General features: G+C 44.9%; 1 protein-coding gene across 1 annotated transcript in view; it reads left to right on the top strand.

Annotated features, from left to right (window-relative positions):
- The window catches only part of LOC122559237 (collagen alpha-1(VII) chain-like), a 262,907-nt gene that overhangs the window by 19,630 nt on the left and 228,675 nt on the right, over window positions 1-14,602 (top strand). Inside the window, exons 6-12 of the mRNA XM_043708618.1 lie at window positions 1,318-1,461; window positions 3,354-3,476; window positions 4,448-4,591; window positions 7,642-7,773; window positions 9,024-9,170; window positions 12,109-12,240; window positions 14,018-14,164. Of these exons, the coding sequence (XP_043564553.1) occupies window positions 1,318-1,461; window positions 3,354-3,476; window positions 4,448-4,591; window positions 7,642-7,773; window positions 9,024-9,170; window positions 12,109-12,240; window positions 14,018-14,164 (969 nt within the window). The remainder of the gene's footprint in view (window positions 1-1,317; window positions 1,462-3,353; window positions 3,477-4,447; window positions 4,592-7,641; window positions 7,774-9,023; window positions 9,171-12,108; window positions 12,241-14,017; window positions 14,165-14,602) is intronic.

Genomic DNA, 14,602 nt, shown 5'->3' with positions numbered 1-14,602 from the left:
CAGGAGAATCGACGTTTCGAGCATAAGCCCTTCTTCAGGAATCAAGGGCTTATGCCCGAAAAGTCGATTCTCCTGTTCCTTGGGATGCTGCCTGACCTGCTGCGCTTTTCCAGCAACACATTTTCAGCTTTTCCAGCAACACATTTTCAGCTCTGATCTCCAGCATCTGCAGTCCTCACTTTCTCCTACTTAGAATTAAAACTTTGAAGAGAATGTTGGATGATTATTTGAAAGGAAATTACAAGGGTATTGGGAAAGCCCATCTGGTTCACTCATGTCCTTCAGGGAATGAAATCTGCCTTCCATACCAGGTTTGAACTATACGTGACTCCAGGCCCACAACAATGGGGTTGACTCTTAACCACTGTCTGAAATGGTCTGGTAAGGCCCATGGTTCATGGGAAATGAGGGATGGGCAACAATCCTGTCCTTGTCCACAACGTAATAGTGGAGACAGAGATGCAGCAGACTCAGAGTTAGGGAGAGCCTAACATAAGAGATTAACCTCTACCATGCAAGGTAGAACCCAGGCCCATAGACAGCAGGATCTACGGGAACAGAATTACACAATGTCAAGTCTGAAGGAACAGCACATTCCATGGAGACAGGAGCTTGGCAAAAAACAGCTAAACTTTGAAATTCCTCACCAAACCCCTGCATCCCTCTGCCTCTCACTTTGTCACTTCTTAAAACTTGCTGTCATCCTATCTCTTTGTGTGGGCTCATAAAACCCATAAGACATAGGAGAAAAATTAGGCCATTCAGCCGATTGAGCCTGCTCCACCATTCCATCATGGCTGATAGGTTTCTCAACCCCATTCTCCCATTTTCTCCCCATAACCCTTGATCCCCTTGACAATCAATAAACTATCTATCTCAGTCTTAAATATACTCAATGACCTGGCGTCCACAGCCTTCTGTGGCAATGAATACCATAGATTCCCCACTCTCTGGCTGAAGACGTTTCTTCTTATCTCCATTCTAAAGGGTCTTCCCTTTACTCTAAGGCTGTGCCCTCGGGTCCTACCAATGGAAACATCTTCCCAACATCCACTCTGTTCCAGGCTATTCAGTATTCTGTGTTTCAATTAAAATCCCCCTCAACCTTCTAAACTCCATTGACTATAGACCCAGAGTCCTCAAATGTTCCTCTTATGTGAAGCTTTTCATTCCTGGGACCATTCTCATAAACCTAATGTCAGATGTTGTGTGATAATCTTTCTTCTAAAGCACATTGGGTTAGTTTGCCACATTGTTACAAATGCAGCTCGATGTTCCTGTGTGCTCAGGTCTCCATCTTATTCGTTTGTCCCTCAGGTGTCAAGGACAATCGGATTCTGAACAGAGATACCACCACCTTCGACATTGAGGGGTTGCAGCCCAACACTATGTACGCGATTGAAGTCTCGGGACTGGTTGGATCCAGAGAGGGAAGCATCATGACAGTGACTACAAAGACCAGTGAGTGTTGGCACAGAGTTCCTAACCCCTTCATTGACTATATCACCATAGACTCTCATTTGGGCCATTAATACTTTTTGGTGACTTTTATGTACCTTCACATTAAGTGATGCCCTTTTTAGTTAACTGATTCACAGGATGTGGGCATCGCAGATCACACTGGTATTTATTGCCCGTCCCTAGTTACCCTTTGAGAAGGTGGGGGTGAGCTGCCTTCTTGAACAGCTACAGTCCACCTGCTGTGGATTGATCCACAATGTCATTAGGGAGGGAATTCCAGGATTTTGACCCATCAACAGTGAAGGAACGGTGATATATTTCCAAGTCAGGATGGTGAGTGGCTAAGAGAGGAACTTGCATGGGATGGTGTCCCCGTGTATCTGGTGTCCTTGTCCTTCTAGATGGAAGTGGTTGTGGGTTTGGAAGGTGTTGTGAAGGAGTCTGGGTGAGATGCTGCAGTGCATCTTGTAGATGGAACACACTGTGAGTCAGTGGTGAAGAGATTGTATATCGAAAGTGGTGGTTGTGATGCCAGTCAAGTGGGCTGCTTTGTCCTGGATGGTGTGAAGCTTCTTTAGTGTTGTTGGAGCTGCACCCACCCAGGCAAGTGAGGAGTGTTTCATCACACTCCTGACTTGTATCTTTTGATGGTGGATCGACTTTGGGGAGTCAGGAACAGAGTCATTTGCCATAGTATTCCTAGCCTCTGACTGCTGTTGCAGCCATTGGATTTATATCGCTAGTCAAGTTCGGTTTCTTGACAATAGTAACCCCAGAATGTTGAATGTGAAAGATTAGTGATGACAATGATTGCATGTCAAGGGCATGTCGACTTGATGGAACACTTCTCATTTTGAGCGCTATATGTCAGAACACAGTCGAGGGAGAGTCTTGTCAGACTGGGTCAGAAGATCATGGTTCAAGCCCCACCTGCTCCAAAGGTGTGTCATAATGTGTCTGAACAGTTTGATTAAAAATATCGAGAATGCAAGATCTGGAATGCATTATCAGAACGGTAGCTGTGAGCAGTTTTAATAATGGCTTTCAAAAGAGAACCGGATAAATACATGAAAAGATTGTTGTGGAATTGGGACCAACTGGACAATTTAAATCATAAAACCCCCACTGTGAGGAAGCAGGCCATTCAGCCCATCAGGGCCACACCAACCCTCAGAACATCCTGCCCAAACTCAATACCCTCTACCCTATCCCTGCAACCCATGGCTAACCCATCCCTGGACACTGAGGCAATTTCCCATGGCTAATCCGCCTGCGCATCTTTGGGAGAATACTGGAGCACCCAGAGAAAACCCATGCAGACACAGAGAGAATGTGCAAACTCCACACAGACAGCCGCCCGAGGCTGGAATCGAACCCGGGTTGTGAGGCAACAATGCTAGTTCTGTCAAAGTTATGATTGGCCAAATAGCAGGGTACAGTTCCAAAGGTGCCTGCACTTTGCTCCAGAAATCTACAGCACCCTTGGTCTGAAATCTCTCAGCTAAGAAAGGTCTGGCCTCTTTCCATAACCCTCACCAGTCTCCCAGGGTGAGAATCTCAAGGGTGTTCGGGATGTGCAGATCATGTTACCTTTGCCACCAACGTGAAAACAGAACAGTGCATACATGACACAATCAGTATTGGCCTTTATAACAGCCTGAGAGCTCTTACCTTTGGAGGCAGTGGTCGCTCCTCTCTCCCCTGTCGACAGGTGAGAGACTCCTCCTGGGATGGGCCCCCACCCCAGGGTTTATTTGGATATGACCTGGACAGGGGCTGGGGTCTGGTCGGAGGGGAGCGAATAGGGAACGTGATCATGTTTCTGGTGCCACGTAAAATTAAAAATTCTGTGACTTAATGGCAAATGCATTTCTGTGTCCTTTCACAAAAAGATCCCATTGTTGGCGATGTGACCAATGTACGAGTGACTGAAGCTCGGCGAAACATGCTCCGGATCACGTGGACTGGAGTAGGCAGGGCGTCTGCATATAAAATCACGTGGAAAAGTGCGGATGGTGAGTTTCTCTGGAATTTGACCACGTTCTGAAATGTACACCTTGTGTGGGAAGATACAAGAGGATTCTTATCTGGTCTGGCATATATGTGACTCCAATCTCACGCCAATGTGGTTAACTTTCCAGTTCCCTCTGTGGAAACTCACTCTCTCTCTTTCTGGTCTTCAACTTCAACCTGTAAACAAGTGTTCCATTTATACTGGGTTTTTAAAGGGGGGGGGTTGCTTATTGGGACTGTTGTGTATATTCGGAACTGCACAATTAAGTCTAGTTTGGATACAGACTGAGTTGTGTAGAGGTTCTTTATTCTGATCTTTGTGTTTCGTTGTGTCATTTTGTGAATACAGTGTTGTCTGTGGGGTGGCATGCTGGCACAGTGGTTAGCACTGCTGCCTCACAGCAGCAGGGTCCCAGTTCCAATTCCAGCCTCTGTGTGGAGTTTGCACATTCTCCCCATGTTTGTGTGAGTTTCCTCTGGGTGGTCCGGTTTCCTCCCACAGTCCAAAGGATGTGCAGGCCAGGTGAATTGACCATGCTAAATTGCCCGTAGTGTTAGGCGCATTAGTCAGAGGGAAACGGGTCTGGGTGGGTTACTCTTTGGAGGGTCGGTGTGGACTGGTTGGGCCAAAGGGCCTGTTTCCACACTGTAGGGAATCTAATCAAATTTAAAAAATCTAGTAGTCAACCTAGCTCCCTCACTCTGGGTAATTTTCACTGTACACTTACCGAAACAAATTGCAAAGTTATGATCTGAGCTGCCTGCTGAAGAATGTTTTGAGTGGTCTGGCCTAGTCCATAACACTGAACCTCCTGTTTCAACTTAAGTTGAAAGGGGACATTTAAAACATCTGTAAAGTTCAACCTTCATGAGATTTGTGATGTTGTTCTCTATTAAAAACATAACCATTACACATACATAACAAACACATGTATTGCTGCTTTTACAGTAGAGATTTTGTTTGTTATTTCAGGAGTTGAGGAGAGTGATACGGTGAGTGGCGATGTCAAATCATTTAACATCCAGAAGTTAAAGCCCAACACTGCGTATGCGGTCAGAATCACTCCGATCGTTGGGAATAGAGAAGGAAATCCTGCCACTATTATGACAAAGACCGGTGAGTATCTGGTAATGATTGTAAAATTGTGAATGGGTGTGGGGAACAGAGATGGAAAAAAAAAATACACTAAACATGATCCATTTCAGGAAGGAGCGAGATCAGGAAATAAAAAACAAACGTAGAAGATAAATGCAGGTCTTTTAAATTAAAGCGACTGTGTTTCTTCAGAAGAAAATACAGTGAACAGAGAACAGGGAAGAAATGGAATGTTAACTTTTGTTCCTAAGGGATTACTGTGTAAGAGAGAAGTGACCTTACTGTTATTAGCTCAGATGGGGTGACAGGGATGTAGGTAATGTCACTGGGTGTGCAATTTAGAACATCTAGCTAATTTTCTGGGGACCAGGGTTCAAATATCACCACAGCAGATAGTGAAGTTTGAATTTGATTTTGGAAAATATCTGGGATCCCCCCCCACCCCCAAAAAATAATCAGACAATGATCACGTCTTAATGATATGGTCATACAGCACAGAAACAGGCCCTTCCGTCGAACCAGTCCTTTCCAATCATAATCCCAAACTGCATTTGGCCCATATCCTTACAAACATGTTTTTATTCATGTCTGTTAATTGTTGTAACGTACCCACATCCACCATTTCCCCTGGAAGTTCGTTCCACACACAAATCACTCTCTATTCAAACAAGTTGCCTCTCATGTCTTTTTTAAATCTTCATGTCACCTTAAAAATGTGCCCCCTAGTCTTGAAATCTCCTACTCTAGGGACAAGACAGCAACCCTCACCTTACCTATTCCCCTCATGATTTTATTAACCTCTATAAGGTTAACCTCCTACACTCCAGTGAAAAAAGTCCCAACCTATTCAAACCCTCCAGTTCTGGCAATATCACAGTAAATCTCTTCTGAACATTCTCCAGCTTAATAATATTAAGTCTTGATTATTGTTCAAAAACTCATCTACTCCCGTAATGTCCTTGAAGGAAAGAAATCTGTCATCCAGACCTGGGCTGACCTAGATGTGACTCCAGACCTACAACAATATTGTTGTCTCTCAAGTGGACATTAGGGATGGCAATGCATGCTGCTTTGGTCACTGAAACCCATATCCCACGAAGGAATAAAGGCACAGCGTTGATGAGACCACACTCGAAGTACTGTGTGCAGTTTGGATCTCGATGAATGCTTCGCAAAGTGCTGGTTGCAGGCCACAGTCTTGAGGCAGTGAGCCCTCAGGTTTCTGTGGTACTTGGACCGTGTTATAACAGCTGTACAGCATCCATCCCACTCTGTCAGCTCTCACGGGGGCACCTCTCCAATTTTCAAGCCTCGAAATCGGGCCACAGTGGGAAGGTGTTGGAAAGCTTTCCCTTAATTTGAGGATAACAACATTTCCCTGGACTAATTTCTGGGTTAACAGATGAGGAGGAACTGAGTGGGCTAGATGTATCTTTTCTGGAGTTTGGATGATGAGAGGTAACCTCATAGAGATTTATTAAATCACGAATGGCATAGATAAGGTGAATAGCCAAGGTCCTTACCCCAGTATAGGGGAGTCCAAAACTAGAGGGCATAGGTTAGGGCGAGAGGAGAAAGATTGAAAAGGGTGCTAAGAGGCAAAGTTTTCACACAGAGGGTGATGTGTGTATGGAACAGTCTGGAAGAGGAAGTGATGGAAGCTGGTACAGTTACAACATTTAAAAGGCATCTAGATGGGTAAATGAACAGAAAGGGTTTAGAGGGAAATGGGCCAAACGCAGGCAAACGAGAATCGTTCAATTTAGGAAACCTAGGAGAAAGTGAGGACAGTAGGTGCTGGGGATCAGAGTTGAGAGTGTGGTGCTGGAAAAGCACATCAGGTCAGGTAGCATCCGAGAATGGGCATTTTGGGCATAAGCCCTTCATCAGGAATGAGGTTTGTGGGCCGGGGCTGAGAGATAAGTGGGAGGGGATTTGGGCTGGAGGGAAAGGTAGCTGGGAATGCAATAGGTAGATGAAGGTGAGGGAAAAGGTGATAGGTCGGAGAGGAGGGGGAGTGGATAGATGGGAAAGACAATGGACAGGTCAAGAGGGCAGTGCCGAGTTGGAGGCTCGGGACTGGGATAAGGTGGGGGGAGGGGAAATGAGGAAAGTAGTGAAATCCCCATTAATTCCGTGTGGTTGTAGGGTCCCAAGACGGAAGATGAGGTGTCCTTCCTCCAGACGTCAGGTGGTTAGAGTTTGGCGATGGAGGAGGCCCAAGACCTGCATGTTCTTGGTGGAGTGGGAGTGGGAGTTGAAATGTTTAGGAAACTTGGTCAGCACAGAAAAGTTGGGCTGAAAGGTCTGTTTCTGTCCTGTATCACTCTGTGATTCTTTGACTTTAAGAGGTAATCTAACTGAAACTGGCTGGGGAGTCCACAACATAGGATCACAAGCTTTGAAGAAGATTTTTTGCCTTTTAGGACTGAGTTGGGGAGAGATTTCTTTACTAAGAGGCTTGTCAATCTATGGAATTCTTTGATCAAGAGAGAAGTGATGCTAAATTGTTGAATACTATCGTAGAGTTGCAGAGTTGTACAACATGGAAATAGACCCTTTGGTCCAACTCGTCCATGCTGTCCAGATATCCTAAATTAATCTAATCCTTTTTGCCAGCATTTGGCCCATATCCCTCTAAACTCTTCCTATTCATATACCCATCCTGATGCCTTTTAAATGCTGTAATTGTACCAGCCTCTGCCACATCCTCCGGCACCTCATTCCATTCACACACCACCCTCTGCGTGAAAAAGTTGCCTCTCAGATCCCTTTTAAATCTTTTCCATCTCACCTTAAACCTATACCCAGTTAAAGAAGAGGTCGATAGTTATGGCATTTGGGGATGGTGCGAGAAGATAGAATTAGGTAGAAGATGAACCGCAACCTTGCTGAATTACAAAAGAGAATTCAGTGGGCCTTATGGCCTATTCAAGCTCCTGCTTTTTATGTTCTTGTGTCTGAAAGCCATTTTGAATTTGATTGCATGTGTTAGGATCAGGTTGGAACGATGAAATGCTTTGATAGCAGCTTGATATGCATGCTTTTGGTGACCTGTTCTGTTGTCACAGCATCCAAAGAGGGCCAGATAGCCGGGGTCAGCGACGTGCGTGTGCTCGAAGCTCGTAGTGATGTCCTGCGCGTGTCTTGGGTCGGTGTTCATGAAGCCACGTCTTACCGCATCAGTTGGAAACGCAGTGATGGTGGGTCTGTTTATGTGAAATTGGGGAGGAATTTTAAATCCGTGTTGATGGTCATGAAACCGCTCAGTCATCTTCAAAACCCACTGGGTCCTTTAGGGGAGGAAATCTGCCATCCTTACCCAGTCTGATTTCAGACCTGCAGACATGTAGTTGACTTTGAATTGCCATCTGAAGTAAACTCCCATGACACTCAAGAACTGGCTCATCACCAACTTCTCAAAGTAGGGAGTTGGACTTTTAATGCTGAATTTGCCAGTCACATTCCAGTAAATAAAAAGAAACATTCATGTCCCAAGTGACTGATGTAACTCAAAACTAAGATCTAAAGGTCCCTGGTTTATTCCTGGTTTCGGCAAAATAGGCTTTTTGTTTGGCACCATAGTCCCTCAGTGGTTGGCACTGCAGCCTCACAGCGCCAGGGACCCGGGTTCGATTCCAGCCTTGGGCGACTGTCTGTGTGGAGTTTGCACATTCTCCCTGTGTCTGTATGGGTTTCCCTGGGTGTTCCGGTTTCCTTCCACAATCCAAAGATGTGCAGGCCAGGTGAATTGGCATGTGTTAAGGGATGTGTAGGTTAGTTGCATTAGTAAGGGGTAAATGTAGAGCAGTAGGGGAATGAGTGTGGGTGGGTTACTCTTCGGAAGGTCTGTGTGGATGTGCTGGGCCGAAGGGCCTGTTTTCACACTGTAGGGATTCTATGATTCCAACAACATACATGGATTGCCCATGAGAAGTCACCCTATAGTATCCAGGCTAGGTGGGTTTGCCAGGGGAAATGTGGGGGTATGGATCTGGGTGAGGTGCTCTTCAGGGGGTTGGTGCAGACTCGATGGGCCGAACGGCCTTTTCTCGCAATGTAGGGATTCTATGATAAAATAGCTAGTTAGGGGACGGTTGAGACTTCCTCAGAACTATAGCATTTTTGGGGCCTTGGTTTGAATCCTGCTACGGCAAAGGTTGAATTTGAATTAAATTTGAAAGAACAGTCTGGAGTTAAGAGTCTAACAATGATCATGAGACCATTGTTGATTGTCGGAAAAAAAACAGCAAGTTCACTCATGATCTTGAGGGAAGAAAACTGCCACCCTTGCCTGGTCTGGCCTACATGTGACTCCAGACCCACAGCAATGTTTTTGATTCATTATGCGATGAGTGCAGGCCTAGCCAGTGATGCCCACGTCCTATGAATGAGTTTTGAAGAAAAACTTGGAACTAGACAACGCGATTTGATGTTTTCTTTCAATCTGCAGGAGGACCTGAGATCACTAGAGTTGTACCTGGAGACGTAACGACCTTTGACATTGCGGACTTGCAAGGCGGAGTTAATTACCTCGTGAAAGTTGTTGCGTTGATTAGAAATCGAGAAGGACAGCCTGTCACAATTACAGCGACCACTCGTAAGTGTATCAGGGGTACTGCTCAGTATTGCTCAGCCCGACTATTCTGTATCTCTGGCTGGTTTTATGGGAGCCTTATTTGGCCAATTATCCATGTCCCTGTCCTGTTTTTTCACCATGTCTCTTCTTTTGATGCAATTAATTATTTTCTGTCAGGAAATGCAATGGTCTCTTCCTTAGCCATTCTCTGACAAAAACACGTGCTGCAGCAACACGGCTTATTAGTTTGATGTGGAGGACTGGGAATGGCACAAACATTGTGGGAGGGTGAATCTTGGTTTATCGAGTCTGGAAAGTGAGTGGCTAGGAGATGTTCTTTCAGGAAAACTACAGAAGCTGGGAATTACAGAATTGTAACAGGCACGGATATCATTACTTCTGGCCAAACTCCTGCCTTCTCCCCATTCCCTTGCACATGATTTTTATCCAAATAATCACCCTTTGAATGTCTCAATTGAACCTACCTCTATCACATAGCTGGGGAGTGTAAAGCACCTTAACTGTTCACTGAGTTAAAAATGATCTTCTTCACATCACACTTGCCAGATCACTTTAAATCTATGGCCTGTTGAGTCTTTTATGAGTGGGACAGCTTCTCCCTATCTGCTCTATCCAGTCTCCTCATGATTTTGAAAACCTCTATCAGATCTCCTCTCAGCCCTCTTCTCTCTAAAGAGAACAGATCCTCTTTCTTCCATCTATCCTCGTCACTGAAATTTCTCAGACCTGGGACCAATCTTATAAAATTAGTTCCATGCTCTTGCCAATGCAATCCCATCCTCTCTATAACATAGCATCCAGAACTGGACATGAATTAGATAGGTGATTAAGTTATATTAAATTTTAGTTAAGTCGTAAGAAGGCAAATTTAGGATTCATATCAAACATTTCTGCTTTAAACAGAGTGACTGAGGTATAAACTGAGCAATGAAAGTCAAAATCCAGAAATCTGTTCAGAAAGAATTTGGACTTCTCTGTGCTCGTGAAGTACTTGGGGTGCCATAGGCTTGGTTCTTTCGACTCCAACTATTTACGATTTATATTACTGCCTTCAATACAGGGACAGAAAGTACAATAGCCACATTTGCAGATAACACCAAAATGGATGGGAAAGTAAGTTGCAATAAAGACATAAGAAATTTACTAGGGACTGCAGATGCTGGAGATCAGAGTCGAGAATGTGGTGCTGGAAAAGTACAGCCTGTCAGGCAGCATCTGAGGAACAAGAGAATCGATGTTTCGGGCATAAGCCCTTCATTCCTGATGAAGGGGTTATGCTCAAAACATCGATGCTCCTCAGATGCTGCCTGACCTGCTGTGCTTTTCCAGCACCACATTCTCAAATGAGAAATTTACAAATTAATATGGATTGGCTAGATGAATGGGCTGGGCAGATGGAGTTTAACGTGATAGCTATGAGGTTATCCATTTTGGTCAGAGGAATAGAAAGGCAAGTTATCTAAATGGAGAGAAACTTTAGTGCAGAGGGATCTGAATGTCTTTGTGCATGAATCAAAGAATATCTTAGGTGCTGGTGCAGTGGATAATAAGGAAGGAAATGCAATTATGGTATTTATTACTAAAGGAGCAGAGTATAAAAGTAGGGAAGTGTTGCTGCATCGCTGAGCAAGACATTGGTGAGACCTGGAGATCTGTGCACAATTTTGATTCTCTAACTTGAGGAGGAATACAGTTGTATTGGAGTCAGTTCAGAGGAGGTTCACAAGATTGATTCCAGAGATGAGGGGGTTTGTCATATGGCAAGAGATTGGGTAGTTTAAGCCCATATGGTTTGGAGTTTAGAAGCATGAGAGCACAGTGGCTCAGTGGTTAGCACTGCTGTCTCACAGCACTAGGGTCCTAGGTTCAATTCTAGCCTTGGGTGACTGTCTGTGTGGAGTTTGCACAGTGTCTGTGTGGGTTTCCTGCCGCAGTCCAAAGATGTGCAGGTCAGGTGAATTGGCCATGCTAAATTGCCCATGGTGTTAGGTGCATTAGTTGGAGGGAAATGGGTCTGGGTGGGTTACTCTTTAGAGGGTTGGTGTGGACTGGTTCCACACTATAGGAAATCTAATCTAAATCATGTCTATAAGATGTGAAACAAAGTTGATGCAGAGAGGACATTTCCACATTTGAGCAATTAAGAAAGAGTGGTCAGGTAAGGAGTTGCAGATTCAAATCAGATGAGGAAAATTTACTTCTTTCAAAGGCTCATGAACCTTCGGAATTCACTACCCCAGAGTGTGGTCAACATGAAGTAAATTTAAAGAGGAGATACAAGTCATTCTGCGATAATGCACGTTTCGTTAACACAAATCTGCTGTAACGCAATTGACAAAATGGGGATGCTGTTTCTAAAGTGCCAACTCTTAAAACGTGTTGGCTGTAACGCGATTATGTCGTTGACACTTTGAGTGCTGTTTCCAAAGTGTGATTTTTCTATAATGCAGTGCTGCACAAGAACAAAACCAACACTTTATAGAACAACTGACTGTAGACAGATTGTTAATTAGTAACGGGTTGAAGGGTTATGGAGAGTGGGCAGGGGGCAATTGGAATTGTGGCCAAGGTGAGGTCAGCCATTTTGTGTGAAATAGCAGAGCAGGTTCAAGAGGCTGGACTACCCACTCCTGCTCCTGGGTGCTTATGTTCTAAGATGGGCTGAATACCTTGTCTAACATGTAGTGATTCAATGATCTCATTCTGTGGATTTAACTCCAGGATGCTTTCCGTGCACGTGGGCATGAGTTAATTCTCCTCATTTCCCAATTTAAAAACATTTCCCTGTTTTCCACAGTAATGCAGCCAGCTCATCGCCTTTGAAGCCTGTAAACCTTCAGTGAGACTATGTGACAACGTGCCCATCGTATTTAACTGTTCCTCCATGGTTTCCATGTGTCAATGTTAACCAGTTTGTTCCTTCACCCCAAAACTGCAGCTGCTGTTGAACGTCCTCTGGGAGCAGTTGAGGGTCTGCGCATCATTGGTTCAACAACCAAACGGATACAGATCACCTGGAATAGTGTCCCGGGAAGCTCTGGATACAGAATCCAGTGGAGACTGGCAGAAGGTAAATCCTTCCGTGCGTCTAATATAGTGCTCCGAAAGTCAGAAAAACCCCTCTGGTTCACTGATGTCCTTTAGGGAAGGCTATCTGCCATCCTTACCTGGCCTAGAATAGGCAAGCAGGAGGCTGGAAGAACACAGGTACCATTGACCAACCAGGTCGTACCCTCTGCCTGTCTTCACCTATCCCCACTTCACCTTCCTGTCCCCACCACCCCCTTTATCTGCAGCTCCCCCCTCACCCTACACCCACCCCAAATCCTGAAGAAGGGTTACACCTGAAACGTCGACTTCTCCACCTCCTGATGCTGCCTGGCTTGTTGTGTTGTTCCAGCCTCCTGCCTATTTTGGAATCCAGATTCTGCAGTTTTTTGGTCTCTAATCTTGACCTGGTCTGGCCTACATGTGGCTCCAGACCCACAGCAAAGTGAGTTGACTACCTGAAATGGCCCAGCAAGCCACTCAGTTTACAGCTAGGCTAACAGTGTTAGCCTAGCCGGTGATGCCCACATCCCACGAATGATGAAGAAATCCCTGGAGAAACTATATTCTTCTGACTTCTTCCTGGTTTTGAACAGCCCAATCAATTCTCTCCCTTCGTCTTAGAATCAGAGAATCATACCAGTTCAGAAGTGTCCCTTCAGCCCATTGAGTCTGCATTGAAAAAGTGACTTTGAATCTGCACTCGTCCCACTTTCCAGCACTTGGCTCATAACATTGAATGCTATGACATTTCACCTCCAAGTACATTTTAAAGGTTGTGAGGTTTCTTACCTTGACTATTCTTGGGCAGTGCATTCCAGACCCCCACCCCTCTCTGGGTGAAAAAATGTTTCCTCAAATCCCCTCTAAACCTCCTGCCTTTCTAATTAAAATTATGCCCCCTTGCTAATGAGCCTCTGACTAAGGGCAACAGCTGTTACCCACTATGTCCATGCCCCTCATAATTTTCTACACTTCAATCGGGTTCCATCTCAGCCTTCTCTGCTTCAGTGAACAAACCACATTTCTCCAGTTGGTCTATGTAACTGCAGTTCTGTGACTCTGATATTCTTTGGCTAAATCTCCCTTGCAGCCTCTCCAAGGCCTTGGCATCCAGACTGCGCTTTATGCCTCGTATTAATAACAATCCTATAACTAGGACCTCATTATTGTTTTATAACAGCTCAGAATAACTTTGTTGCTTCTACAGAGACACGTGTGTACATGCTCACACATGCAAAAACACACTTTATAATCTGTCTCTCATTCACACAGACACACACACGCACACTCCTAGACACGCACACATATACACACGCGTACATGCACACACAAATTGACTTTCTCTCACACACATACATGTACACATACATACCCATCTCTCACACACACTCTGTCACACTCACACACACTCTGTCACACTCACACACACTGTCACACACACACATACGCACACACATGTATACACATTCTCTCTCACAGATATGAATACACAGTTTGTCACACACATGTATACCCAGACACTCTCACGCAGATGTACACACACATACAAATAATGTACACACACATATATACTCACATACATACACACACAAATAGACACACATACATACATACGTATACATACATACACACAGACACACATATACACACACACAGACACATACTTATAGACACACACACACATATATCTGCACACATATACACTATACACACACATATACACACACAGACACCATTGTGCATTTGTTTGTATTGGAAATCGATGAGGGAGCTAATAAATGAATCTCTGGGTACAGGTGGCCTGGAGACTACACGGCTGGTTACAGCAAACACCAACACGTTTGACATCCTGAACCTGCGACCAGGGACGAACTACATTATCAGAGTCTCCTCACTTTTCGGGAACCGTGAAGGGGTCCCTGCAACAGCTACAGCTGCTACAAGTAAGAGTGGGTGAATTTATTAATAGGAGACTAATGTGTGTTTGATACCAAAGTATAGGGGATTGGTTAGATCAGTTGGCTGGATGACTGATTTGATGCAGAGTGATGGTAACTGTGTGGGATCAGCTCCCATATCAGCTGAGCTCCCTATGAAGTGGGTGCCCCTCTGGTTAAACTTGCTACCAGTGTCATCTAGGGGAAAGTGAGGACTGCAGATGCTGGCGATCAGAGCTGAAAAATGTGTTGCTGGAAAAGCGCAGCTGGTCATGCAGCATCCAAGGAGCAGGAGAATCGATGTTTCGGGTATAAGTCCTTCTTCAGGAATGAGGAAGGTGTGCCAAGCAGGCTAAGATAAAAGGTAGGGAGGAGTGACTTGGGGGAGGGGCGTTGGGAATGCGATAGGTGGAAGGAGGTTAAGGTGAGGGTGATAGGCCGGAG

Source organism: Chiloscyllium plagiosum, chromosome 18 (genome assembly GCF_004010195.1).
Source record: "Chiloscyllium plagiosum isolate BGI_BamShark_2017 chromosome 18, ASM401019v2, whole genome shotgun sequence".
Lineage (NCBI taxonomy): Eukaryota > Metazoa > Chordata > Chondrichthyes > Orectolobiformes > Hemiscylliidae > Chiloscyllium > Chiloscyllium plagiosum.
This window is presented reverse-complemented; position numbering and strand designations above follow the sequence as displayed.